Genomic DNA, 27,991 nt, shown 5'->3' with positions numbered 1-27,991 from the left:
GGTCTCACGCAGCAGCCTCTCGTGCCGGGCGCCGGTGCGCGCGCTCGCCAGGGCGCTTCGGGCTGCGCGAGTCGCCGGCTTCCAATCGTTCCTCCGGGAGGGGGAGGAGTGGTTGCGGGGAGCGAGAGACAGGCGCGCGGGCAGGCCGGCGAGCAGGGAGAGGGGAGAGGGAGGGGGGAGAGGGAGGGGGCCCGGCCCGCGGAGGAGGAGAGCGGAGAGGAGGCGGCGCTGGTAGCGCGCGGCGGCGGCGCGGAGAGCTCGGACCCGGAGCCCGGAGCTCTGCTGGGCAGCGGGAGACGAGGAGCCGCAGGAACTGCAGCCCTGCCAGTTTGGGCCGAGCCTAGAGACACCGGCCTGGCTGGTCCACGCCAGCCGCAGGTGGGAAGGGCCTGGGATGCGGGGCGAGGGTCTCTCTGCCAGGGGCTGAAACTGAGCCGGGGTCCTGTCCTCTCCCTCTGTTCCCTAGATAGTGGCTGAGCATGGAGCTGTCTCCCCGAAGCCCTCCAGAGATGCTGGAGTCGGATTGCCCGTCACCCCTGGAGCTGAAGTCAGCCCCCAGCAAGAAGATGTGGATTAAGCTTCGGTCTCTGTGAGTCCCAGGCCGGGGAATGGGGGGAAGGGACCTCAGGGAGCTGGGAGTGTGTGTGTGTGTGTGTGTGTGTGTGTGTGTGTGCGCGCGCGCGCGCGCAATGATGGTGGTGGGGAGCTGGAGCCAGGCTGGTAAATTGTCCTGGGCACACGTTGGGAGGTGCGAGGAAACAGTCCTGACACGCGTGTCCAGGCCACATGTTTAAGACATGTGCAGAACAAGCCGGTTGGTTGGAGCGGGTTTAAGAGTTGCAAAGCACTATGTGCTTGTGCCTCTGGACCCCTCGGGTGACACACAGCGGAGAAGCAGCACAGTGTGTGTGGTGTGGCAGGGCTGCAGACCGGCAGCGTTCAGGAGGTGGCAGGCTGACTCACACGTATCCATGTGCAGGGTATGTGCACATCACATACGTATGCACGAGTGTTCATGGATCACAGAGGTGTGTAGATTGATGCCACATAGCTAGCTGCAGATCTAGTGCATGGGGATAATTGTTCCAACCTGTGGGTTAGATGTATCTTGGTTGGAATCGGTAGTTTCTGCCTCTTGAATCCTGCAGACGGGTTGAGGGTGGAGGTACCCCGTACTTGAACCACTCACCTCTCTAGGGGCCTCGGAACTCACTCTGCATATTAGTAACACACCTGGAATCTGGAGGAGGGGGTGGAGCCCCCACCTGGGAGCTGTAAGAGTGGGTGGTACTGAAGAAAGATTGATTGACGGGAGCAAGGTACTGTAATTGGCTTGATCAAAGTCTTTTTGTTTATATAGACTCTCCCAGAATCTCCAAGCACATTTAGGCATATTTTCTTATTGTTGCAGGACCTGGGGGATATGAGGAGGAATAAATAGGGAAAGGAAGAACTCATATGTCCCATACACCAGTCGTTAGGGAGGAAGCAACTTTTCTTTCTGCTTCTCAGAGGAGAGGATTGGGTCAAAGACAAGCCATGCACCATGTTGACCTCTCAGTCAGCTGCCATTGGTAATCTCTGCAGTCTGTTGATTCTTAATCAGTGAACGAGGAAAGAGGCCCCTTTCTGTGAGATGCCTGCCAGGGAAGAGGCTCTGATAGGAGAGCACAGATATTTAGTGCAGAAACAGTAAACATAGACCCTGAGCCTCCATTCCTCCCCGGTGCACTCAGTCAGGAGCATTGAAGCTTGCTATTTCTGGGTTCTGATAAAGGGAGAGGTGGGTAGGAGATGGACAGATGGGTATGGTTGTGATTTTTAAAAAATATTTCATCTGTGCTGCTGACACCTTTATGTTGGGGTAGCTGGGTCTGATTTATGTGCTTACTGCTTAGAGAGCCCTTAGCGAGAACAGAAGCATAGTGGGCAGCAAGGCTTGGAATCCAAATGTGCTCCCCAGTCCCCCTCCTTTGCTGCCTCTGGCCAATGCAATTTGCCAGGCTCTATGAAGCGCAGCCATGGAATGAGTTCTGGGATGAAGAAATGGAAACTGATTGAATTGATTTTTGTTAGGAGGAGCATTGAGTGATTCTTGATAGAAAATGATGCTCTGTTAATGGTAACTGAGCTGAGGAGAGGGGCAGGTAAGGAAGTGGTTGAAAGGCAAAGAAGGGACCTATGAATGGGAGAATTCAAGGTGTCTTAGGATGTCTTCCTTACAGTAGTAGTGGCTCATCATATACTCACTTTGCCTCCATTCCAGGTAGCAGGACCCTGTAGAAGAGGGGGTTTTACCAGTTTCACTACCTCCCACACCTTTTAAACCAAAAGTTGTTCCTGAAAATCAATTGGTGTTTCTTCCTTGTGTAAGAAATGCTCAATGGTGAGGGAAGAGGATCCCTAGAAGGAGGTATTGAGATCTGGGGAGAGAGGGCAGTAGAGGCAGCTGTTCCTCCAGAGTGCCTAAGCTGAGATGGCCTTACATGGTGGACAAGGATCACTAATCTTATTGATAACATTGTTATGGTCTTCACTCATTTTAGTGGTCTGGTCCTTAAAAGGCTACATATACTAATTAACCTAGAAAAATACTGTCTCCTGATTATTTTTGTTTGTTTGTTTTTGTTTTTGTTTTTTTGGTACCGGGGATTGAACTTCAAGGACCTTCTGCTTTTGAGGCGGGTGGCAGAACCACTGAGCTAAATCCCTGGCCCTTGTCTCCTCATTATTAATCACCAGAGCAGATTCTCAGTCTCATTTTCTCAAAGCAGAAAAGATCTTGATGTCAAGACAGATCCCAAGTTTATGGCTTTCTGGATTTGGCCTTGTTTGAATATTGGAAGGCTTTGACAGTCAGATGAAAGGAAATGAAAGGATTTAGGATTTTTGCTGGATAGGAGGAGTTCGCCAATTCTCTGAGTCACATGGTTTCTAAAGAGGTGAGAAAGGAGGAATTTCCTTAAGTGGAAATAGAGCTAGGGTAGGAGGAAGTTGTTTGGTCTGGAAATAGGAGTAGACATGATTATCTCAGGACTGGGTAGTAAATGGAAATGAAGATAGATGAAATATCTATATGTCTGTCTGCCTCTATATCTATCTTGATTCCCCTGCTCAACACATCCATTCTCTCCCTCCCCTTTTAATTTCTAATCTAGAACATCCAGACTCTCTTTAAGGAGCCAGGTGTGATGTTTTTGCCTCTGGATAAAAGACCCCCACTAATATAATTGTGCAAGGCAATTTCTTTTTGGGAAGAACATACAGTCTTTCTGTTTCCCAAACTAGGAATCTGTCAAGGATAATTTCAGAAATTAGAGTGTATGAACTGGAAAAAGTCTATAATTGTGAGATTTCACCTGTGGCTAGCAGGAAAATTTTCTTACCTAAGCAGACTCACAAACTGAAGCAGAAGAGAGACTAGGACAGGCAGTCTGGAGATATTGGGTTGGTCAGAAAGGGTTTCAGCATCTCTACCCCTGAGGTGAAGGATTTGACTTGGCTTTCCTACCTTCTGAGACCAGAGGGCTTTGGAGATTGTGAGGAGGGTCAGTAGAGGTAGATGGAGTTTCCTGTGTCTTTTGTAAATCAGGAAAAACCATGAGCAGACAGAGATTGGTTTATTGCCTCAGTTCATTCATTCATCAAACAGTGACTTGAATGCCTCCTGTGGCCCCAGGTGATGTGCTGGATGCTGAGGTTACACAGGTGGACAGTGGACATGGCCTGTGTTCCCATGCTTGGAATCTGGTTCAACTCCATCCAGTGGCATGGAGAGGGGGGAGGCACCCTTTATCTCACTTCGCTATAATTGGCAAAATTCTATCATTCTGAATTTCTGCCTTTGAGGGGTTACACATACAGGAAAAGCACAGATATGAGTTCTTTCTTCCAGGATAGTACAAGCATCACTCTCATTTCTCTGCTTCAGTTTCTCTTAAAATTTTGTATTTTGCAGATAGAACTTCTTCCTTTTGGGTCAGTGTAGACATAGTTCCTTTTTCTTCTCTCCCTACCTGGTTCACACTCAGGACTCCTAAGGTCTAGACTCAATTCTGTGCCTCAAGGTCATTACAGCTGAGCTTTGGAGAAAGGATCTAGTTGGGGATTTTTTTTTTCCTCACCTGTGTTTCATCAGAATGGTACCTTGAATATATCAGGTACTAAATAATACTGTTAAAGGGATGAACAAATGAATATCTATCTATCTATCTATCTATCTATCTATCTATCTATCTATCTATCTATCTATCTGTCTATCTGTCTATCTATCTATCTATCTATCTATCTATCTATCTATCTATCTATCTATGTCTATGTCATGGAGCCTACTTCTGTCTCTGATTCTGTGGTGCATATATACCTCTGTGCAGAAAGGGAGTAGGTAAGAAATGGAGGTGGAAGAAAGGGAGATGATGTTTTTTTATGAGTGGGTGATGCAAAAAAGATGTGGGGTTTGGAGACTTCAGGACAGAGCTTAGAATTGTAGGAGTTACAGAGCGGATACGAAAGCTATGGTGTTTGGATTGTGTGAACAAGATATGTCAGGATGAAATTATGAATTTCTGACATGTGTATGTATGTGTCTGGATGAAGGTTGATGTATGTGCCGGAAGCAGAGCTCCATGATGATTTTTTGTTGTTGTTATGTTTATAAAGGGCATGTATGATAACAAATGTGTTGGGAATTATGCACTTACCTTAATATCTGAAATTGTCCTAGGTATGAATGAGACAGCGTTTTTATGTGTGTATGTATGTAGGTAGTGGGATAATATATATGTGTGATCTTGAGTATATATTTGTGACACATTCAACTTTTTTGATAATCCTGGGGGAAATCCAGAAATCAGGAGGAGAAAACTGAGGGACTGGATGGGGTGCCTCGTTGATTTACCCCACCTTTTGTACTCATTTTTTTGTATTCCCCATGGGGTGGTCTGGTGTGGCTCTTACCAGTTTTGAAAATCCTTTTGCCTTCCTCTTTTTCTGTGTGTAACTGTGGAGCTGCTGTGAAGATTGCAGGATAAACTATGGTTCCCTGCACCCCTGGAGAAAAGGGAGAATCATTTTTCCCAGGTCTTAGAGGGATGGTTTTTTATGCTGTCCTCCACGAATCAGCCCTTCCTCTTTCATTTCCAACCATGGCACAGGGAATCTCTCCTCCCTGATTTTTATACCCCCTCTCCCATGAGGGTTTTCCATCTTTATTTTCTCTATTAGCTTTGCTTGACTAAAGACTGTGTAGCATCTCTGGATGGCAAGGGTGGAAAATTCCCAAAGTAAGGTGAAGAGGAGGTACAGAGATGGGAAATCAGATTCAGACCAGAGGAAGATCTCCACACCTTCTTGTCAGAATAGGTGACTGGGGGACTCCTGGAGGCAGCGTAATGTCAGGGGAAGAATAGGGAAGGAAAATCAGGAGCCTGGAGTTTGAGTTCACATTCTCACTCTGCTGATTACTAGCTATGTGATCTTGAAATCATAGTCTCAGCTTCTCTCTTCTTTGTTTGACATCATCCATATGAAGGGGCTTTTAAATGAGAAAGTGGAGATTTGTCAGCATGGGAGAGCTTGCCTTACAAAGAGGAGGAGAATGGGAATGAAATGGTAACTTGGCTGTGATGAGGTAGAAAGATAAAGATTCAAGAGGCAGGAATATGAATTACCCAATAAATTCAGACGAGATTGGGTGTATTCAGGTTGGTATGGCTGTAGATGAATAACCCAATAAATTCCAATTCCAATGTTTAGGACATGATTTGGAAGAGTCTTTTTGATGAATGTTTATCTGAAAAGGGTAAAGGGAGGAGTCTGAGTTTAGGGAGTAAGATACTGGGTGGGACTGGAGGAGGGATATCTATGAAGGATGTTCCTGAAGTCAAAAGAAAGGAGAAGGACTCCTTATCATCTTGCCCCAATGGTAGAACCAAGTGGATGGACTAATTGCAGTTCTGAGACATGGTGAGGGTAGGGAGCCCTAGCCTGAGTGGGTTCTGTGAGCATTGGGGAATTCCTCTTTGGCATTCATCCTAAGTCCCTAGGCCTGGGGAGTTAGGTCATCAGGTATGCCACATCCTATTTTAGACCATATCTAAAAGTCAGAACTCAAATAGCAGCGTGTCCAGGAGCCTTAGTAGGCAGGGTGGAAAAGGGCACAGAAGGTTCCACATTTGAGGTTGCATTTGTCACTTTTGCCTGAGGAAGGCAAAGGAGGTTGGGGATGAAGTGGGAGGCCAGTGAGAGACTTAGACCAAAGCCTGGACATCTCTAGACCTTTTCCACTTGCCGCATGGCCAGTACATTTCTGGAATCCATACACTTTGTCTCAAGTGTTCCCTCCTTTTTTTTTTTTTCCCTCTTACACTTTACCCTTGGGCTAGGATGAAGAAGTAACCTTAGAAAGAAATTTTGCCTGTTTTTTGAGACAAATCATCAAGGATTTGTCTCTATCTCCACGGTACTGTTTCCTTTCGTCTTCCTTTATTGTTCCTGCATTCCCTCCTCTGCCCTTTCCCTCCTTTGCCCCTGTCTCTCTCTGGCTTTCTTTTGTAGGCTCCAGTTTGGTCTTCTTTCTTGGCACTCCTTCTCTCTATTCCCTTTGACTTAACCTCTCAGTCTTGCCTTCAGTCTCCTACTCTTGCCCCATCTAGGCCTGGAGCCAGAAAATCCCTGGGTGCCCTTCCTCTTCCAGGTATTGCTGGGGTGATGGGACAAGTTTGCTGCAGGGACCCTTTGGGGCCTTTTTAGGACTCCAGCCTCAACTCCTGTCTTCTGCAAGGCCTTTCTTTTGCCTTCCTGGTGACCTCATCTTCCCAGATCCTCCAAGGAGGAAGCCAAGTAATTACCTTTGAATCTCAAGGGGCTGATTTTTCTCAGGTTCGGAAGTTGAGTAGCTATTTTCCAACTCTCTTCAGGACAGCAGCAAAGAAAGAGGCACAGAATCAGGGCAGCAGGTGGGGTAGAGGTGAGACAACTAGGGAGACTGGAAGTGGTTAGATAATGAGATTCCCTGCTAAGGGAGGAAGACTGGATGGTCCCAGCAGTCTGGGAGAGAATCTTGGGAAGGGACATTGATGGGGTTTGAGGAGGAAAGAAAGGCTACTGAGCAGCGAAAAGGAGAAAACTGAGCTGTTATCCACTGAGTGCCAGTGCTTGCCCCACTGCCCTCATATTCCTGAGTCCTGCAGCTGCTCCTGTCCCCTCAGCTCCTGCTGCATCTGTGGAGCTTAGCCTCATCTGGGAAGCAAACAGCAGGTTAGGATTCTGTGTTAGCATTCCAGACCTGGCAGAAATCCACTGGGGGAGCTGCATTGGGGTTTTGGTAGAGAGGCAGGATTTGTGGGGGAAAAAAGCCAGGGAGAGGCCTAGGGATGTGGGGCTGGGAAAAGAGTCAGAAAGGGAGCATTTTGGGGGATGATGTTGGCTAAAGCCAGCCTCTCAGGGCGGTTGATTCTACAGTTGCAACGTGGAGTTAGGTTTGCAAATAATTGTGGAGGCTGCATTGGGGTGATTAGGCTGCCAGCTGGTATTGGCACCATTTAGGTTAGGAAAGGAGCATGGCTTGCTGGAGTGGAGGATCCTGGCAGGACCTGGGGACTATGGAAGGAAGGAAGGAAAGAAGAAAGGAAGGAAGTTTCCCGTGTCACTCCTGTCCTTGGTTTACTGCTCCCCTCTTTATCAGCTCTTGCATATGTAGCTTGGCACCTTCTCCTTAGTTTTCTCTTCTATGCCCACCTTGTTTGGAAACTTCTTGTGGTCTAGGCTGAGTAAGCACACATGCCAGCTGTGTTGCCAAGCTCTCTAAACCCTGACTGACTCTCTACCAAACACAGAGCTTTAGAAATTCCAACTTGAAAGATACATAATAAATCAAATTGCAGTAGTCTCACCCGAAGATGTCTGTCCCTCCCATTCTCTCCCTTTCTGTTCTCCTTTTAAGTGCCAACAAAGTTGGCTGTTGTTTTGATTGCAGCAAAATGGATTAGAGGTGGATATGCAGGAGAACTTCCTGGGAAATTCTTGGATGTTAGAATGTGACCTTTCTTTGATAAAGAGGAAAGCTACCCTCCTCTTTTAAGATGAGGTTAGAGCTGACTTGGGAGAATCAGTGAAATAGTCAGAAAGGATGAACTCTGGAATCTGGGAATCATGGCCCAGGCAGCCTACTCCCCTACTGCCTCCTCCCCAGGACCTAAACTTGAGAGCCCTAAAAGGTTACAGAGAAGGAAACTGATGCCCACTGATAGTTGGCATGATGGAGGCAGTGTTGGGACTAGATTCAAATTCTGCTGATCCATGATCTATTGCTGCCCTACCATACCAGTCATCATTCCTTGTTTCCAATTCACTTTCCCATCCTAGGCTGCCTTTAACATCCGTAGGCACCCTGGAAGTAGGGCATCTGCTGGGAACATCTGTTGGGATGTGGTTTGGAGGGTCAGTGGGTGGTCCGTGTGGAGGTGGTAAATGAACAGAATTAAATAGCATAGGAAGGGAGAGAAGGATAGACAGATGAACTGGAGAAGGAGTTCTTTTGAACTGGGTCATGGGAGCCTCCTCTCCTACCTGCTGTCCTCTGACATTCTTGCCCACCCTTCTCAACTCCTCTCTGTCTCCAGGGCTGAAGTCTGAGGGAGAGGTAGGTGACTTGTTTGTGTGCGCGGCTGGGAGTTGGGACACCAGGATCCTTACTAGTCTGGGCTCAGGCTCACATTGTTTAGATTACTTTCTTCCTCACATCATCTGAGCTGTGCTGGGCAGTTTCTAGGAACACCTGTTGGAAACAGTTTCTGGTTAGGATGCAGAAGGGGAGCTGCCTTCAGACAGGCAGGGTGGAAACATACTCCCTTATACCTCCTCCCTCAGTGTTTTCCCTGACCCCCTCCTGTAACACCTTCCCTCCCTGCCTTCTTAGTAACTCCCACCCCCTCTGTCACCTCCCTGGACTCTCCTGGTTTTGTCCTTCTCCCACTATTTCCCAGTCTCCCCCCAGCTCCTTTGTCCAGTGCCTTAGAGATTTCTCACCACTGCTGCCATGTCAACCTGAGGCCTGCTGCCTTCCAGGATGGCACCCCAGCTCTGCCACCGGGGGGCTATTTTTATCTCTGGAGCCACCCCCGCCACTCTGCCCAGCCAGCTGCCAGAACTGGGGCTGCTCATATAGCAATGGGAATCCAGGGGCGTGAGGGGAACACAAATGCTTGGGTGAGGTAGAGGGCTGGTTTTTCTTGGTTTCTGGAGCTCCAGGCTCTGGATAATTCCTGGCCTCTACTTACACTGCCTTCCTGGCCCCTGTGGAATAAGAAGCCAGAGTGAAGCCCAAGGCATCCTCAGTGGTGGTGGCAGGGAGACAAGAGGTTTTCCTCTAGTAGTTCAGGTACTGTTTGCAGTTTGGATGAAGAAATGGATTCTGCTTTCAGGGGTGGGCATGGGGCTTTGTTTATGCAGGACTTTCAATGAATATTTGCTGAGCTAACTGAAGGACCAGACTAAATAATAATCCTTTGCATTCATGTATTATTTTATAGTTGCCAAAGTGCTCTCATACAATATCTCATCAAGTCCTTGTGAAAATTCTATGAAGCACATTTTATTTAGCCACTTTAGATAAGGAAGCTAGGGCTCAAAGTGACTTGCCTAAGGTCACATGTAGTGAGAAAGTTTAGGTAGAAGTCTCCTGATTCTAACTGATATCCTCTTATAGGATTTAGAATTTGGTCCTTTTAATTTCTGAAAGTTTGGACTCTTGAATTCAGCCAGTTAATTCCTTCTCCAGCACATGTTCCCTGTCCCTGTTGCTGCTCCTCTACTCTTCTCTGACCAGAGACAGAGTCTCCCATCTTCGTTCCTTGTCCCAAAACCTATTCCTCAGTACAGGATGGGAAAACCTAGGCATGGACGGGGAGGGAAGGATTATGGTTGGGTTCCTTTCTATTTTTAAACTACACTTAAGAGCTAAAGGAAAATTTATATTATACCCTTTGCCAGGCCCTTCATATATATAAGTCCTGCCTTCCAGCTAGGATACTCTCCTGAGCTCAGACACAGGTAGTGTGTGGGGTGTGCATATATGTGTGGGTGAGTGTGCGAAATGTTTTCCCCAGGAAGGAATGGTGGCTGACCAGTATTTCTTCTTATTAGGATCAGTTAACAGTAAGAGGCTAGAATGAGTGATGGGGCCTGTGTATTTGGGGTGAGGTGGTAGGCAATCATTTTCCAACCAACTTTACTGGGCAGGAGAGGAGAGAGAATGGACGAGATACCCTCTGCAAAGCATTTCTAGTTTAAGAAACCCCTACCTTTCAGTAAGATAGTTGAGGCTGGAGCAGCAGGGCCTCAAGTGAGGGGACGGGGGAGACAGGGGAGCTGGGTTGGCCTGGCGGTGGTTGATGCTCCAGGTTGTGTGCACTGGCTGACACCTGGTCCAGTCCCACCCCCGCCCCTCCAGGCAGCATGTCCTGCCGACAGGCCAAATGACTTGTCCTCATACCCTGGCTGGCAGTTCTGCATCTCTGACACTGGGTCTGGTCCTTTCTTTCAGAAAACAAGGAATTAGCTTCTGGTGTTGTAGAGGGTGGAGGAATAGGGCACAGAGAGTGGGTTTCCTTTCTTTTTTTAATTTTTTTTTTTTTCGGTACCAGGGATCGAACTCGGGTCCTTGCGCTTGTGCAGCAGGCGGCGAAACCACTGAGTTAAATCCCCAGCCCCTTGGGTTTCCTTTCTTTCACAGTCTGCAGCAGCCCTCCCTCATAGCCACCAGTTTAGTAGAAAACAGCTCAGAAGTCTTTAACCTCCCAGCTCTCACTGCTGTGGAAGCCCACTTGCACTTGTCCCAGTGCTAGCAGAGCTGAGAAACAGCAGGTTCCTAAACTTCATTTGTTTAAAATCCTTCAAGGATTTGGCCCAGTGACAATGTATTTTAATTTCTCTTTGCTTTTGAGGGGGAAGACTTCCCATTATAAAATCCAAACTCTTGGCCTGTTTCTTCTCTTTTGCCTTTCGCCTGCTATACACATCCCCATGAGTACTGTACTTTTCCTCGTTTCCCCATCGCCCCCCCCCCCGCCCCCCATTGAAGGAACTGCTGCCCTCCAGAACTCTTACTGATACATTGGCTTCACCCTGCCGCCTTCTTAGCCCCGCCCTATCCCTCAGTTGACCAATCGCAGCCCCAATGTACTTGTATTAGCGATGTCATCTCACAGCCAATCGAGAGGCTGCTGGTGCTGTGTGCGCACGTCCTCTTCGCCTTGCAGAGACCGGCTTCTTTTTTCCCCAATCCGAGAAAGGAAGCAAAGTCTGGAGCTGGAAGAGGGCGTCCTGGTCTCCGGGTTCTTTCTGGGTCCCTCTTTTGGCCCCTCCTGGGGCATCTTACCACTTCTCTGCCTCTGGGCTAGATTGACCTTTTTCTATTTCACGCACAGTTTCTCACCAGTCACCATTTTACGGAGAGGAAAGCTGGGGCTGGGAAGTATTTTGCGCAGCTTCTTGGTCTTTATGAACAAGTCCTTTTGACTTGTATTCACTGTGTAGGGATGTGGGCCCTTGCCTCCGTGTGGAGCCCTCTCTGAAGAAGCACCTCCCCTACAGTTTCTAAATCTCTTTGGGAAGGAAATTCGTCCCCGTGTTTTCCTTCCATTCTTTCAGGAAGGTTAAAGATGAAGAATGGCTTCAGAGGGATGCAAATCTTCTCAGCCTTTGGTGGTGGGGGAGGACTTTGGCCGAGCCCCTTCCCCTTGCAAGCCAGGTTTCTCTGTGACAGATTCACGATGTTTCCTTGTCCCTGTGTCCTAACTTCTTCCCAAAGAGGAGCCCCACCTCCTCAGAGCAAGGGGCTGGCCTGTGCTATTTCTGTCTTTTCTGGGATTCTTCTGACAACAGATTCTTGTTTTCAGTCTTATTCAGATGTGAAACTTTTCCCGTGGCCTCTCACCCAGTTCCTGTAGGCTGGGTCTCTGCCTCAATACTTCTTCCTTTAGCCAGGCTCCTCCAGTTCTTCCCAAAGCGCTTTCTGGTTGGATGCTCAGTTCTACTGGGACCTGCAGGAGGAGGTTGGGGGCTCAAGAGGGAGTTGTTTCCCTGTAGGGGCCCCAGGTCCCAGTGTTTTGATTCTCTGGAGTGGAAATCTTTGGTTCTCATGGCAAATCCTGTTCCTGTTCAGAGGAGCCATCTGCAAGGCCCCATTCTCAGGTAGGTGCCAGGAAGGAGGTGAGAAGAAGGGAGGAAGAGAGGACAGGTTGCTGTGGACCTACCAGCTGTAGTTTAGTGGAGGGAAGGGATGAAGACTTGACTGTCCCCATATGGTGTGTGTGCACTTTTTACTCTGTCCGCCTTGCATTTACCTTATTCTGCTTCCATTTCCATCTCTTCCTGTTATCACTTTCTCTTGAGTATGGTAGGTAACTTAGTAGGGGTTCTCCTTTTTCTCTCCTTCCTAATCACCAATATCTTTAGAAATTTATGTCCCTTTGAAATTTCTTTATCTTTCTTAAGAACTCAAACTAGAAATACAACTCTTCTTATTCCAAGTCCCCTGACTTTGGGTTGTTTTATTCTAAACCTCCTCCTTACAGTCAAATAAGTAGGGATGGGTGCTGGAAATAATGACAAGGGGCTATGGAAACCACCAGAACATCAACTACATGGTGATGCAAAGAAATGAGCTGGTGGGAAAGCTGGGCTCCTCTGTGGTGTTACTGCCAGGAGTCTTCTCTTCCAGTTGGCTGCCTAGAGCTAGGAGAGGCTTGGGCCTTCCAGGGGTCGAGATCTGAGGCTTTTCCATCGCTCGGGGACAAAGTAAAGCAGAAAGAGGTGGTAGTGGTCAGACAGGGTGAGGATGGAAACAGAAGCTTCCATTTTCCCATGGGGCTGGTTGAGGGCTGTGCTGGGCATCTTGTTCTATTGGGGAAGGGACCATTCCCATGGCTGGTTCCCTGAGGGCTGAGCCAGAGGGCTGGATTAAAACTGATATGGATGGGGAGAAGGCCTTCCTGTGGAACAGTGAGGTGTGGGCTTTGGGTTTGGGGAGATCCTAACTGAAGGGCTTTGGAATAAGAGGCCTAGCTGGCCAGCAAGTATTGTGTGTGTGTTTATTTGACTTTAGGAGGGTGTAGTTCAGCATCTGTGTTCTTTCAGCTGCTTGAGTCCAGCTCCTGTTCTTGAACTTTTTCTTTGTCAAATTTATTCTTCCATCTTCCCTTTCCTCTTTACCCTCTTCCTTCTAGCATCAGGATCGTGTTTGGTTCAGGTTTCAACAGAAGCTATACAAGAGCTCCTGGACGAGGCAAGAGAAGGAGGAGCTTGGAGTTCAAGTGGAGGGAGTGGTGTGTTCCAAGTCCACCTATGATTCCTCTCTTCTTCCAGGCTCACCATTAGAGTCTCAGAAGCTCTGGCTTAGAAGTCTCAGTTGTAGCTCTGGGAAATGGACTCCCACCTGGTTAATCTGTCCTGTTTCTTATCTGATGAATGCTCACTGAGCATACACTATTGGTCTGTGTATGGAGGCCAAGGTCCCTCAGTTGTGTCTTCTCACATGGTTCGACTGGCTGAGGCTGAAGGAGCTGTGGGGAGTGCTTTCTGCCCTTCTTCACATGATTGGACTTGTCTGCTCTAACACCTTCATTGTTTGGGGATGTAGGTAGATCCCATTAGTGTGAGCTGTAGGCCTGACCAAGCTGACTGAGACTGATAAGATTGACAAGTTGTATGACCTTGGACAAATCATTTAGCTCCCTTCTTAAGATTATGGGAGAATCAAATTGTAGAGGGGAGATCATGGTCATTATAATTCTTTTGTCTCTTTCATTAGAGCACTTCCTAATCACCTGCCTTCAAACTAGGCTCCCTCATTTCCCCCTGTATTTAGAATGATAGAATAGGCAGGTGCTGGCTGGGTTTGAAGGGAGCATGGTGTAAGCTGGGTGGGATCAGTATGATGCTAGTCAATTTCCTATTCAGATCATATTTATGGAGACCTTTTGCACATGTCAGGCCTTTCACATATATTATTTCATTTAATCCTCAATAGCTTAATGAGGCTGGTTTATTATCATCTTCACCATTTCACAGATAAGGAAATTGATACTGTAAAGTAAAAGCTCTCAAACTCTAGAATGCATTAAAATCATCTGGGGTGTTTAAGAGTGGATATCTCAGGACCATCTCCTCAGAAATCCTGGTCCAGTACAGGGAGGTCTAGAATCTAATGTTTAACATGTGTCTAAGGCACTTCTGATTCTAGGAGTCTCCAAGCCACATTTTCATAAATACTGATTAAGAGTTAGAGACTTGGGCTAGGGATTTAGCTCAGTGGTTCCGCCACCTGCCCCACAAGGGCAAGGACCCGAGTTCGATCCCTAGTACCAAAAAGAAAAAAAAAAGTGCTTGCTTTGGCAGCACATATACAAGAGTATTGTTCTCAAGAGTTAGTGATTTGCCCAAGGGTCACAGTGGGACGTGATAGCTTTGAACTTGGGGTTCCAGCCTCCTAGACTTTGCTACTCAGTACACTTTACCAGAGGTGCCTCTGGAGCTGGGGTTTTTGCATTGGAAATGAGGTTAGCATTTCCTTCTCTACCTCCCTCTCTCATAGGCCTATTGTGAGGATAAAATGAGATAATGTAGGAGAAAGCACTTTTTAAAATGTAGAGCTGGCAGCATTGTTAGTGATTATGCAAATGTATGCAAATGAACACCCGTGGGTGTGGCTGTTCACTTGGGAGCCAGTGCTGGGATGTGTGTATCTAGAGGTGGTCCTAGGGCCGGGGATTTAGCTTAGTGGTTCTGCGGCCTACCTTGCAAGCACAAGGTCCTGAGTTCGATCCCTGGTAACAAAACACAACAAAAAAAGAGGTGGGTCCAGAAGGAAACTGGGAGAATTTTGGTGGACAATGACCCCTGGGGACAGAGTTTTTGATTGTATAAGGGCTGAGTAAAGTACAAGGTTAAGGTAGCGGTGGGAATCCTTGATAGATGGACCACAGACAGTAGTAGAGGCTTTCCTTCCTGGGTTGTGTGCCCTCAGCTCCCAAGCCTCTGTCCATCAGGAATAACTGCTGTAGGAGAGGGAAGCCCTGGCTTGTGCCTGGGTCCTACAAGCAGGGTATACCCCTTTGTTCTGTGATTCCTAGTCTATTCTGGAAGGTACTGGCTGGCAGCCCCTTTCTAGCTCAGTTTGGCTGGGAAAGCCTTTTATGATGTCTAGCCTCTCTATTCCTCCTCCCTACTGAAGCCGGAGCTGGGGCTGAGCTTTAGTAAACCCGCCTTCCTTCTCATTAAGCAGCCCCCTGTTTCCACATGGAAACAGTACAGCAGGGAGGCTGCAAGGGAGATTTGAAGATAGCTCACTGGCAGAGGCTGCCGTGCCGCCTCTAACTCCTTTACTCTCCCTCCAATTTTTACCCCTTTCCCTTCTGCCCCATTTGCTGTCAGACATGTTTGCCAGGACTGCTGGGTCTTGAGGTGAGAGTTGGCCTATGAAACTTCCTGGGGCTGGCTATTTCAGGCTCCCCTATTCCAAAGCTGCTGAGACCCCAGGATTCTAAAGCTGCTCCTGTTCAGCAATGCCATTGTCCTCCCTCCCCGGCATCCCTGGGAATTGATGCTGATTTCAGCTTCTGGTCCCTGACTCATGCTCTTCTCCTCTCTGACTCATAAGGTGACCTTGGGTTTCTGAAGCCCCTCTCAGTGGGAATTCTAAAGGCTACCCTTTCACTCTAGTGTTGTTTTAGGTGGGGTGGGGCAGGGATAGGGAGAGGAAGGAATGGAATGTTTAATTTCTTTCTTTAAAATCACCATCTAAAGCCAGAGAGCCTTGTTTGCTTTGTTATTGCCTGGGCTGGACTTGCCAGACTTGTAAGGAGCTTCTCAGTCACTGACGCCAGAATTCATAAGAACCAAACAGGAGGGCATCATCCCTATAGGCAAAGCATCCAGTTAGTGAGATCCCTGGCTCTACTGGATCACTTTTGTCAGGGGAGATGCTTTGGCTGGGCCATGATGGGCGTAGTGACCTATCCACGATTCCCTCTGACGCGTGGCTGGGGAGAGAGGGGTTAACCCAGCTTTGTCCTGGTTGATGGATTCTGGAATCATAATCCATTAGCTCAGCCTGCATGGAGTGAGGCCAGGCAAAAGCATTCAGATTGGTCTTTGTTCTGTGCTGTTTGCCATCCCTGCCAGGGACAGAGGGGCTGTATACATGTTCCCTCCTTCTCTGTCTTGACCAAGAGACAATGAAAGAATCCTGGGGGCTATGTTGTTCTCAAAGCCCTCTTTCTAGGAGAAATAAGCAGTTTCAGCTCTCAGTTATTCATATATGAAAGAAATCATCCCAAAAACATCACCCCAGGGGCTTATGCTTACCTAATTCTGGTTGGCCCAGGCTGGCAGTCAGTTTAAATAAGAGTTTGCAGAAAATCTTGTCCAAAGGGGGTGGGGGGCAGTGTTGAGAGATCAGATGGTAGGTGGGAGGAGTGGAGTCAGGAAAGTCTGGGGTTAAAGGTTGGGGGTAGATACGCTTAATACTGGCAGTGGCCATAGCCCAAGATGAATAACATTAACTGCTATTATTATTAACTTTAGAATTATTAACAACTTATGGAAGACTGAGACTGTTGCTGTAAAATACTCCCTATTAGAAGGTTCCATGACAAGGTAGCAGTGTCTAAGCAGGATGTCTTATCCACACCTTGCAGGCTGCGCTACATGGTGAAGCAGTTGGAGAATGGGGAGATAAACATTGAGGAGCTGAAGAAAAACCTAGAGTACACAGCTTCTCTGCTGGAGGCTGTCTACATCGATGAGACACGGTGAGGGAGACCTACAAACAGAAGAAGAAAGATATCAGATTGGCACAGTGTTCAGAGAGAGGAAGCAGGATGGAAAGCCGGAGGCTGGGGGCAGTGCCAAAGAGAGTCGAGAGAGATGGTGGGGTAGATAGAAAGAGAAGAAGAAATGGAGATGTAGAGATAGAGACAAATAGGTGATAAGAAAGAGGGTGGGAGAGCACTTTCCTAGTATTTGTGGGTCCCTGGGTTCAATCCCTAGCACCAGAAAATGAGAGGGAAAATGGGAGGGAGGAAGAGAGAGAAGGAAAGATTGGGTAGGGCTTCAGAGTTGGAAGAGTTGGCCTTCAAGCTCATGTAGGCCTCCCCCGCCCTGTGTGGAATACCTCCCAGACCTGTGCTGCCCTGTATGGGAGCCACCAGACACATGGCTCTTGAGCGCTGGAAATGTGGTGAGGATGGGTTAAATTGTTTAAGTACATTATATGCTGGATTCCAAAGTCTTAGAAAAAAGAATGTAAAATATGTCATGAATATATTTTATATTGATTTACATTGAAACAATATTTTGGAGGCATTAGCTTAAATAAAATTTATAAAACAAATTTCACATTTTTGAACTTTTTTTTACCTTTCTTAATGTAGCTACTAGAAAATTTAAAATTTCATATATGTAGCTTACTAAGGGTAGTTATTTCTATTAGGCTGCTCTGCAGCATCCATACCAGATATTTCTTTGCCTGCGTGAACACTTCCATAGGGTGCTTACTGCCTCATATAAGTGAGCTGTTTCATTATTGGAGTTGTTAGATAGTGATACAGAAATACAAAGAAATAGCAAAAGAAAGGAGAAGGGAGGGTCTGCCGAGAGCTGGCATGAGAGTCACTAGGCAAGTGTGGATGTGGCTGGGTACAGGGCCCCGAGGCAGTGGAAGCACTTGGTGCCTGTCCTTTGTGACTCCCTGTCTGGGGCCTCAGCCAAATCTTGGACACGGAGGATGAGCTGCAGGAGCTTCGCTCAGATGCTGTGCCTTCGGAGGTGCGGGACTGGCTGGCCTCCACCTTCACCCAGCAAACCCGAGCCAAAGGCCGCCGAGCGGAGGAGAAGCCCAAGTTCAGAAGCATCGTGCACGCTGTGCAGGCTGGGATCTTCGTGGAACGGTGAGGTTTGCCTACACTCAGCCTCCCTCTCCCTCTCCCTCTCCTTCTCCCTCTCCCTGTGCCCCTGTTTCCCTGACACCCTAGTCTTTCATGATCCCACATGCCTGTGGCTCATCCCGGTTGCTCCATTTGGACAGATCCTGCTTCCTAGGACTTTACACTTGGCTTCTTTACATTCCTCTCTCTCAGGATGTTCCGGAGAACATATACCTCTGTGGGCCCCACCTATTCCACTGCAGTCCACAACTGTCTCAAGGTGATCCTTGGATTTTTGGAAAAGAGGTGAAATTTGGGGTTGGAATAGCCATTGGGACATCCAGATTCTGTTTATGGTGCGAGTTTTACCTTCTCTTTTAACTGTGTTCTTGTGTTCCTCAAGACAATGTTTGCCCACTCCCAGGGCAGACCCCTGTCTTCTTATCTCTCCCATACTGAGAGATACCTGGGCAGAAAGAGGCCTACTTCACCACCTCTTTGTTTTCCTGTTTCCCCAGTCTCTGTAATCATGGGAAAGTCCTTGAAATCTAACTTCAGCTCCCAAAGGGAGCTCCCCTCCCTAGTCCATTGTTTCTCCACAGAACCTGGATCTCTGGTGCTTTGATGTCTTTTCCTTGAACCGGGCCGCAGATGACCACGCCCTGAAGACCATTGTTTTTGAGTTGCTGACTCGACATAACCTCATCAGCCGATTCAAGGTTGGGCAGCATCCTACCTCTGCCTCCAGGAAGGAGACTTCACTTCTCTCATTCCTGTTCTAAAAGATTCCCAACATGTAGATTCCATGGGCCCCCTCAGTCAGTCTCAGCGTTCACAGTCTTCCCCTCATTTACCCCAGTCCAGCCTTCCTGGTGCTGGTTGCAGTCCCAGCCTCTGACCTTACTGATTAGGGAAGGATTCTAGTACAAATATGTTTAGCTTGGGATTCTACTCCTCCCCTTTGACTCCCTTGACCTGACTTGTCCTCTGCAGCTGACCTCCGTCCACCTCCTCTTTCCACTCCCCTTTGTGGACTCTGGAGGCCTAGAGTCCAGGTGCTGTCAGCCAGTGCCCTTCGGGACTAGAGTCTCCACTTGTTTCCTAACACAGATAAGAGGGACAAAATTGATCACTCCCTTGCCTTTGCCCCAGCTCTTGGCAGGGCTGGGCTGGGGCTGTGTGTAGGAGGAGGGTGTGTGAGCTCCATTTGCTCCTCAGCTTGGCTGCCCAGGAAGAGCACTCTGGGTCGAGGCTTCTCCAGATCCTGCACTAGGAGGGAGCCTCTTTTGGGAGGAAATAAAGGCCAGGAAAAAACACTTCCACGTGGAAAAACTGCATTTAGAAGTGCAGGGGAAGGGGTTTAAGAGTTCAGTGGGTTGCTTGGTTGGCACTTGGGCAGGGCAGTGGACATTAGAGGTGAGTGAAACTCGTGTTTTTAGTGGCCACAAGAGAGAGGCAGTCAGGTGAAAGACTCTCTCCCAGCTGGGCTCTGGAAAGTTGTTCCAGCCACCTCTGCCTCATTCCACTGTGACAGACTACTCATCCACGCGAGTCTTTCCACGATATTTGACTACCTCCTTTTCCACCAATTCTGGAGAGAGTTTCCAAAACTTTCCAAAGGTGCTGAGCTGAGATTTTCTTCACTGACTTTCTCAGGCCGGTCCTTCTGCTGTTTTGTTATCTTCCTCCCAGTACTGTCCTCCAGGACAGAGACTAGTAGGGTCCTCTTCCCACACTGGGGTCCCACACTGGTTCTCAGGAGTACTTCAAATGCCAGCTTCTCCCAAACTCCACCTTCTTACCTGGAAGGCTTGGGTTTGGCAGGTATGAGAGTAGCTGCCCTGGGCTGGCTCCTAGCAGTCAGAGAGAGGGGGTTGCTTATAGTTTCCCAGCTGGACTCACCCTTCTCTAGCTCCACATTCTCTTCCTGGGTACCCAGCCCCTCCCTGCTCCTCCCTTTCCCTTCCCTTCCCTCCAGGGATGCCATGGCAACGAAAAAGCAAGGGCAGTTGTCATGGAAACAGTCCTTTAAAATCCCTGAATTTGGGGCACAGCCCTCCAGGGGTAGGGATGGGGGATGTTAGGGTCTGATTAGTGGCACGTCTTCTATGTCTCTGTTACTCTGTAGCTCATCCCTACAGAAGCTTCCCCAAGTCTTGAACCTCAGTCTCTTTCCAGTCTCAGGAAGTCCAAGGACAGGTGACACCAGCCCTGACCTCTGGGAGCCTGGAGCCTTTTGAAGGAGGCAGAGATGCCCAAGTACATGTACAGACAAGGCAGAATTGAGAGAGGCTGGATAGAATTCTGGCTCCTGTGTGTGTGTGTGGTAGCACACGTATCAGTGTATGTGGAGGAGAGGTGGTCAGGGAAGGCTTCTCAGAGGAGTGGGTGATCCACTTCTGCCAAAAGGGGCCACACTCTAGGTCATCTTATTCTTTCCCCCCACTTCCAAGCCCTCTGCCCTTCTCTATGGTTTTGGATTTGGGGATGGGATGGGTTGGTTGGAATGTAGGAAGGAAGCTTTCCTTCCTTTCCTTAACAGTCTCCAGGGAAATAATAATTATAGCTACTCTTTGGAGAGTACTTGCTAAGTGCCTTGTTCTTATCTCATTAAATTCCACGTAGGTATTATTATCTTCATTCTACAATTAAGTATCTGAGGTGCAGGAAGGCATGTGACTTGCTCAAGGCCACATAGCCAGCAGCTGGCAGAGCTAGGATGTGAGCCCAGATCCACCTGTGCAGAGCCCATGCTTTGCCTGTGCCATGCTGCCTCCTACAGGACAATGGGATCGCTGATCTCAGCCCTGATCTCAGCCCTGTTCTTTCCACTCTGGCAGATGCTCCATATAGCTTGATTTCCTTCTGCCCACTGCAGATTCCCACTGTTTTTTTGATGTCTTTCCTGGAAGCCTTGGAGACAGGCTATGGGAAGTACAAGAATCCTTACCACAACCAGATCCATGCAGCTGATGTTACTCAGACAGTCCATTGCTTCCTGCTCCGCACAGGGATGGTGGTAGGTCCCCCCTGGGCTACTGTTCTGTGATTCAGTGTTCACAGCTTTGGAACTGGGACGTCTAGGCTATAGTCCCAGTTCCATTTAAAAAAAAATTCCCCCTCCCCTTTCCTCCCTTTTCCTTCTGTACTGGGGATTGAACGTAGGGCCTTTGCACCAAGCTACATCAGCAGCCCTTTTTAATATTTGAGACAGGATCTTGCTAAGTCACTAAGTTGTCCAGACTGGACTCGAACTTGAGATCTTCCTGCTTTAGCCCACTAGAGTGCTGGGATTACAGGTGTACACTATCATGCCTGGCTTTCCAGTTCCATTTTCCTCATTCTGGTTCTTCTTCTTTGGCATCTCAAAACCTTTAGAGTCAAATTGGATTTACTCACTCTAGAGAGATCCCAGGTGTGGCTAAAATTCAGGAGTAGTGCTGGGGACATGTCCTGGGATGCAGTGGGTTTGGTGTAGGTTGGGGTGGAGAATGGGCTCTCGACATTCCAGGAGCTGAGATCACCCCAGAGTTGGCCTTGAAGAATGAAAGAGGGGGTAAGTGGTTGAGCCTGTATGGGGAGTCTTCAGGCAGTGACTGGCAGGGCATCCGCCTTCTCTCATCCTGTCTCTCTCCCCTAGCACTGCCTGTCAGAGATTGAGGTCTTGGCCATCATCTTTGCCGCAGCCATCCATGACTATGAGCACACAGGCACGACCAACAGCTTCCACATCCAGACCAAGTGAGCGGTGGGGACATGGCAGGGGCAGGAGGGACCAGCCGGAGGTGGGGGAGGTTGTCAGAGCACCCCTTTCAGGGGGCTGGACCTGATGACCTTTGACACCGCAGGTCAGAATGTGCCATCCTATACAATGACCGTTCCGTGCTGGAAAATCACCACATCAGCTCTGTGTTCCGGATGATGCAGGACGACGAGATGAACATTTTCATCAACCTCACTAAAGATGAGTTTGTGTGAGCAGGAGCCAGCTCTTGGCATCCCCGAGAGACCCCTTATCATAGCCCTCTCTCTCACCTCCTGCACGCCCTGTCCAGCAGTGCTGAGAGCACCGATCGCTTCTCTCTTTCCATCCTTTCAGAGAGCTGCGAGCATTGGTCATCGAGATGGTGTTGGCCACAGACATGTCCTGCCATTTCCAGCAAGTGAAGTCCATGAAGACAGCCTTGCAGCAGCTAGAGAGGTGCTGGGGTGTTGGCAGGGTGTTGCTGGGGCCAGGCCAGAGGGAGGGGTGTGTGAATTGGGTGCGTACTGCGTAGCTGGTTGCCAGATCTTTCCGTGGGTGTGGAGACTGCTGGCTCCGGGCATCTGTGTGAGTGTATCCCTGTGGAAGTGGTGTGGTGTGTGTGAACGTGGCCTTGGGTTTATGTACAGTCTGGGCAGCTCATCAGTTGGGGAGCCCCGTGGGCTCAGAGTCTGAGATGGGGTCACTCAGTGCAACTTTAGGACAAGCTTACTCTGGAATATTGGGAAATTCATTCAGCTCTTCTGGACTTCAGTGTCCTTATTTGTGAAATAGTGAAAATGATATGCCTCCTTCCACAACTGCTTGCCAGTAGTTCCTACTCTAATAGGGTTATTGGAGAGTCACATGAGGTTAAAAAAGGACAGAACAAATGCCATAATTGCATCTAAGGCTTTGTAGAAGTAGGTGGGGCTATATAAATGTGTATAAGGGAGGACGGACTATGTTTGTGTGTAACCTGAACAATCTTTTTGTACTGTGTCTGTGCAGTGCCATGGCAGGGCATTGTTGGGGGTATAACAATAATAATGATTATTATTATAATCAGTATAATCAGTATTGCCACTATAATCTACTAAGCCCTTATTATGTGCTACTCTTCTAAATATTTATTTTGTTATATATCATTTAATTTCAGAATAATTCAATATGTGTTAGAGTTGTTATTTCTATTTTGGGGCTTAAGAAAATGAAATGTGGAAATTTTAAGTGACTTGTTCAGTGTCACACAGTTAGTGTATGGTAGGTGTGGGGGGATTCAAACCTGTGCCCTTTGATTCTCAGAGCCAGGGTGCTGCTACCTATGCTACCTACGTGTGTGTGTGTGTGTGTGTGTGTGTGTGTGTGTGTGTGTGTGTGTGTGTGTGTGTGTGTGTGTGTGTGTGTGTGTGTGTGTGTGTGTGTGTGTGTCCTGGGAGGGTGTTTGAAGTTATGTGAAAAGATGAAGTTAATGGATGTATGGGTCTGAGAGAGGGCGTGTGATGGAAGGTTAGAAGATGGCTCAGGTTTCCTCCTAAAAGATCAGTTTCCCTTTCCTTGCCACCTGCCCCAACCAGGATCGACAAGTCCAAGGCCCTGTCACTTCTCCTCCATGCTGCTGACATCAGCCATCCAACAAAGCAATGGTCGGTCCACAGCCGCTGGACAAAGGCCCTCATGGAGGAATTCTTCCGCCAGGTAGCGTGCATTTTTGCCCACCCCCTGCCCATGGGGGCCTTCTTGCCCCTTTTTCGCTGCAGGTTCCCCTCTGTTCCTACTCCATATCTTCATTCAGCTACCTTTTGCTTCTGACCTGACTCCAGGCCCACTGTAGGATAATAAGATCACAGGTTCGAGCCTGGCCTGGGCAACTCAGCAGCTTAGTGAGATCCTGTCTCAAAAAAAAAAAAAAAAAAAAAAGTTGGGGGGCTGCAGATGTAGCTCAGTGTGAAGTCCCTGGGCTTAATCCCCAGTACCACAACCAACCAACCCCACACACAAACAGAAAAACCACAAAACACAAACAAAAAACAAAAAACGTAAACAAATTTGTCCTCAAAGCTTAACTGTGCTTGTCCATAGCTGCATCCAATTACGTATCACTCATCTCCTGGTCAAAGGTGCAGAGACTCCTCTCCTTCCACAGCAACCCATTGATTGGTGGGTCTGAGGTGTCCTCTCTCTCCAGGGTGACAAGGAGGCAGAGCTTGGCCTGCCCTTTTCTCCGCTCTGCGATCGCACTTCCACTCTGGTGGCCCAGTCCCAGATTGGTGAGTGTCCTTTGCTACAGGGAGGAGAAGAATGGGGAGGGGGAAAGGATGCTGCCTGGGCCCTGGGCCAGGATTTCTCCAAGTTCCAAGCCCACAGGCCCCTTTTCCTGTAGAGGCAAGCCTGTGGTGGTAGAGTGTGGGGTCCTACACTGGGAGGCCGGGCTGCAATGGTGGCAGTTCACTGGGCTCACAAAGACTTCATCCATGGGTTACTTTCCTACCCATTCTACCTGCAGCCAGGGGTCGTGGCTGGGCCAGGTCTCTCCTCGTCTGGTCCCTGTTCCATGTAAGACATCTCCTCTGCAGGTTTCATTGACTTCATTGTGGAGCCCACATTCTCTGTGCTGACTGATGTGGCAGAGAAGAGTGTCCAGCCCCTGGCAGATGAGGACTCCAAGACCAAAAACCAGCCCAGGTGAGGTGGCAGAGTAGCCAGGTCTCCTGGTTCTGGGGAGGAATGTTGGACTCAGAGAGGACAGTCCTGGGGAAAAGGTACAGCTGTGGCAGGGGTGTTGGGCAGCAGGCTGCTCCAAACTTGGGAGCCCCTTTGCTGTTTGTCACAGTCAGAGTGGAAGGATGGGACCAGAAGGGCATGACTGCTCCCCACCACATTTTACAGGCATGGTGGCACACACCTGTAATCTCAGCACCGAGGCAGGAGGGTCATAAATTCCAGTTCAACTTAGTGAGACACTGTCTCAAAATAAAAAAATAAAAAGGGATGGGGATGTAGCTTAGTGGTAAAATTCCCCTGGGCACAGTCCCCAGTTCTACAAAACACAACCAACACACACATGGACACACACAGATGTACACATGCGTGTGCTCACACATGACCAACCCCTGAAAAACAACTCTGGGCTGGGGGTGTACCTCACAGGTAGAGTCTTTGCCTAGCACGTGCAAGGCTCTGGGGTCAATCGCCAACACTACAGAAACAATCCAAAAACCTCCTCTTTTCCCATTATAACACAATACACATTCTTTCTTTCCATTTTTTTTCCTTCTTTCCTTTCTTGTACTGCTGATTGAACCCACCACCTTCACACTGAGCTACATCCCTAGCTTTTCAAACTTTTTTATTTAAAAATTTTTTATTTTAAAATTTCACTGAGTTGCTTAGGCTGAGCTCGAGTTAGCAGTCCTCCTACTTCAGCCTCCCAGGGTGTGGATTAAAGGCACGTCACCACACCTGGCCATTTTAGTTGTCTTATTGCCTTTCAGATATACTTGTTTTTATTTTCCTTCTACCAGGAGAGAAGGTGTGGTGAGGGAGGGTGGAACAGGGAGGAGAGGGACAGGGACTTGGGGGTTACCTAGTAGCTGGAAAAGAGGAGGACTTGGTTTCCTAAATCTTCTGGTTTCCCGTGGTCTCTTCTTAGAGGGCTATGAAGCTTGTTCTGGAGTGGACTGGTCTCACCTCTGGAATGGGGGGTGGGTCCTGTTTCTAGCTTCCAGTGGCGCCAGCCTTCTCTAGATGTGGATGTGGGAGACCCCAACCCTGATGTGGTCAGCTTCCGCTCCACCTGGACCAAGTACATTCAGGAGAACAAACAGAAATGGAAGGAACGGGCTGCGAGTGGTGGGTGCCATTGGGGGGGCTGTGGACCTTGAGGGGGTGGCTACTAGAACAGTAGTGGGTTCCTTTTTTCTTAAGCCCCGGTGCAGGTCTTTGACCCCTAGAGTTGGGAATAGAGCCAGTTAGACTAAAGTTAGGTCACAGGAAAGCCTGACTAACCTAACGGTCTGGACTGTTCCAGAGCGGGGGCGGAGAGAGCACGGGACAGGCACAGGTTATCCTACACCCATTGTGGGATACAATGGGCTGGGTACATGGTGCCCTTGTAAATTTGGGTAACTTGGTGGTTCTGACTCTTCCCTCGGGTAGGGCTTGTGAGTTCCTGCAGGGTCAGAGAGGCTCTTCTAGTGGGGGTGGGTGGAATGGAGCTCAGCTCAGAGGAAGGGCAATAGACAAGAATCTCCTACTGCTCTTTACATACTCTGTGGTCCTGGGGAAAACACTCCATGGTCTGACGTCAGTTTCCCTTGTACCCCTCCCCAGGCATCACCAACCAGATGTCGATTGATGAGCTGTCCCCCTGTGAAGAAGAGGCCCCACCCGCCCCTGCGGAAGATGAACACAACCAGAATGGGAATCTGGACTAGCCCTGGGCTGGCCCAGGTGAGCAGGTTGTGGGGCAGCAGGGAGTGCTGCAGATAGATGTGAGGGTCTCTCCTGCCTTCTATCCAGGCAGAAAAGTGGAGGAAGTGAAGGCAAAGCACTGAGCTGGAGTGTGGGTGGGAAGCAGGGAAATCCTTTTCCCTCTTTGGTCCCACAGACCCTGCAAGAAGGAAGGATATACAGCAGCAGGCAAGGTGGCACCTTACTAGGCCTTGTGCCAGGAAAGTACACACAACTAGGGCACAAGGCTTAGGGGGCCCAGGTGAGTGTAACTTCCGTTTCAGCCCCGCTCATGCCCTTTGCCTGGCAGCTTCTGATGGGCATTTTTTATAACTGTATGTGGAGCTGAGTAGGGACCTGGCAGGACTTAGAGAAGGAAGGTCAGGCTGGAGATGACAACAAAGATCAGCTCTCTGAGATTCTCTCTCTTTCCCCAGGTCCTCACTGAGTCTGAAGTATTTGATGTCATTAGCACCATCCATCAGGACTGGCTCCCCCATCTGCTCCAAGGGAGCATGGAGGTCACGGAAGAGACAACCCACCCGAAGGCCAAATGCCAGAGATTGTGGGGTTGGGGGAAGGGCCCCTCCCCACTGACACCCATTGGGGTGCACTTTAATTTCCTGGCAGCAAGTCTGGGAAACTTCAGGCTCCCAATGGTCACTGTGCCCATCCCCCTGCCCCTGGACTCCCCTCCTGGCCTGATGGCTGCCTGGGAGAGGGCAGCTTCCTAAGGCTTCCCAGGGCCAAGGTGCCAGCCCCCGGGCCCTCCCCCCATCCTTTTTGCCTCCAAGTTTCTAAGCAATACATTTTGGGGGTTCCCTCAGCCCCCCACCCCAGATCTTTGCTGGCAGGTCTGGGTTCCCTTTCTCCTCCCCTGGGAAGGGCTGGAATTGGGTAGAAAGCTGGGGTTTTTAAAGCCCTATGTGTGGGGAGGGGAGGGGGTACCTTCAGGGCATGGCTCTTTTCTAGAATGGGGTAGGGGTGGGCATCCCCATTACCCCAGACTTGCACTGCTTCGGCCCCATCCCCAGCCTGACTCCCTGCCATCTTCTCTCTTTCCCATGCTGAAATGGAAGAGAGGAGCCTTTGGGACCAGGGTCTGAGCGGAGGCCTTTCCTGGGGTTCTAGAGAACTCGGGGCTGGTCTGGGCCCCTGGGGCTTGTCACCTGCTCTGGCTGTCTCAGCCCATTGCCTCTTTCTTCTCCTCTGGAGCTAGGAGGAGCTCCCATCCGACCAATGTCTGTAAAGTGCTTTGTAGTCTCTCCAGCCAAGCACCTTCAGGATGCATTTTATGAGCACAGGCAGGAGAGTCCAGCTGGGTTGGGGGAAGGGCCCCTCCCCACTGACCCTCCCGTGTATGGGGAGGGTAAGGTACAGTTGCATAACCCTGTGTTGCTAACAGAGAGGGTCCTTCCTCTCCCTCCGGTCTCCCAGAACTGGCTCAGCTGCTGGTACCAAGCGATCCCTCTCTGGGACAGCAGTGGGTGGAAGGCAGGTGTGGGAGGGGCTCAGGGCTCTGCTGTTGTGACCTCTGGAGAGAGCCCAGCCAGGCCTGGTGCCCCTTCCTCTCCTCAGGCTCCTCCTTGCTCCTACCTTGCCCTCAAAAGGCCAAAGTCCAGGTGACTGCCTCCTCCTCTCTTGTAAATACCAACCATGCATCTATACAGTGGGCCCTGTTCTTGTGAAGTTCATATCCATGGCCCCTTAGACCTGCCACCCCGAAACTTGTCCCCATCCCAGTGGGGCAGAGACGCATGTGACTCACTCCTGCCCTTGGTCTCCCAGGCCCCTGATATAGCCAGAGATCAATAAAGAAAGGAGACCAGGCTGGGCTGGCTGTGTCTGGTGTTCACTGAGGGAAGCTGATGGA

At 49.1% G+C, this 27,991-nt stretch overlaps 1 protein-coding gene across 2 annotated transcripts; it reads left to right on the top strand.

Moving 5' to 3' along the window:
- The first annotated feature begins 5 nt into the window (after positions 1-5).
- Pde1b (phosphodiesterase 1B) lies at positions 6-27,948 on the top strand. 2 transcript variants are annotated; one of them, XM_004872813.4, is made up of 16 exons: positions 6-378; positions 467-589; positions 16,698-16,811; positions 17,766-17,948; positions 18,138-18,204; positions 18,527-18,643; positions 20,803-20,943; positions 21,565-21,665; positions 21,773-21,898; positions 22,024-22,125; positions 23,244-23,364; positions 23,855-23,936; positions 24,243-24,351; positions 25,388-25,518; positions 25,999-26,118; positions 26,556-27,948. In XM_004872813.4, exons 2-15 carry the CDS (start codon positions 480-482, stop codon positions 26,100-26,102), a joined length of 1,608 nt encoding a protein of 535 aa, XP_004872870.1. In that variant the 5' UTR covers positions 6-378; positions 467-479; the 3' UTR covers positions 26,103-26,118; positions 26,556-27,948. The 2 variants fall into 2 exon arrangements, with proteins under 2 accessions (XP_004872870.1, XP_004872871.1); XM_004872814.4 differs by lacking the exons at positions 6-378; positions 467-589 and adding an exon at positions 11,699-12,192.
- Positions 27,949-27,991: the final 43 nt, after the last annotated feature.

The sequence above is a fragment of the Heterocephalus glaber genome, unplaced genomic scaffold (genome assembly GCF_053883595.1).
Source record: "Heterocephalus glaber isolate CG9 unplaced genomic scaffold, H.glaber_assembly_v1.0 deba00001060, whole genome shotgun sequence".
Classification (NCBI taxonomy): domain Eukaryota; kingdom Metazoa; phylum Chordata; class Mammalia; order Rodentia; family Bathyergidae; genus Heterocephalus; species Heterocephalus glaber.
This window is presented reverse-complemented; position numbering and strand designations above follow the sequence as displayed.

What these genes read in the sequence shown, in the direction of transcription:
- Pde1b (XM_004872813.4), top strand. Translation starts at nt 480, where the DNA reads ATGGAGCTGTCTCCCCGAAGCCCTCCAGAGATGCTGGAGTCGGATTGC. An exon ending in ACCTCATCAGCCGATTCAAG is followed by an intron (nt 18,644 to 20,802) that starts GTTGGGCAGCAT and finishes TGCCCACTGCAG; the next exon opens with ATTCCCACTGTTTTTTTGAT. An exon ending in AAGACCAAAAACCAGCCCAG is followed by an intron (nt 24,352 to 25,387) that starts GTGAGGTGGCAG and finishes TCCTGTTTCTAG; the next exon opens with CTTCCAGTGGCGCCAGCCTT.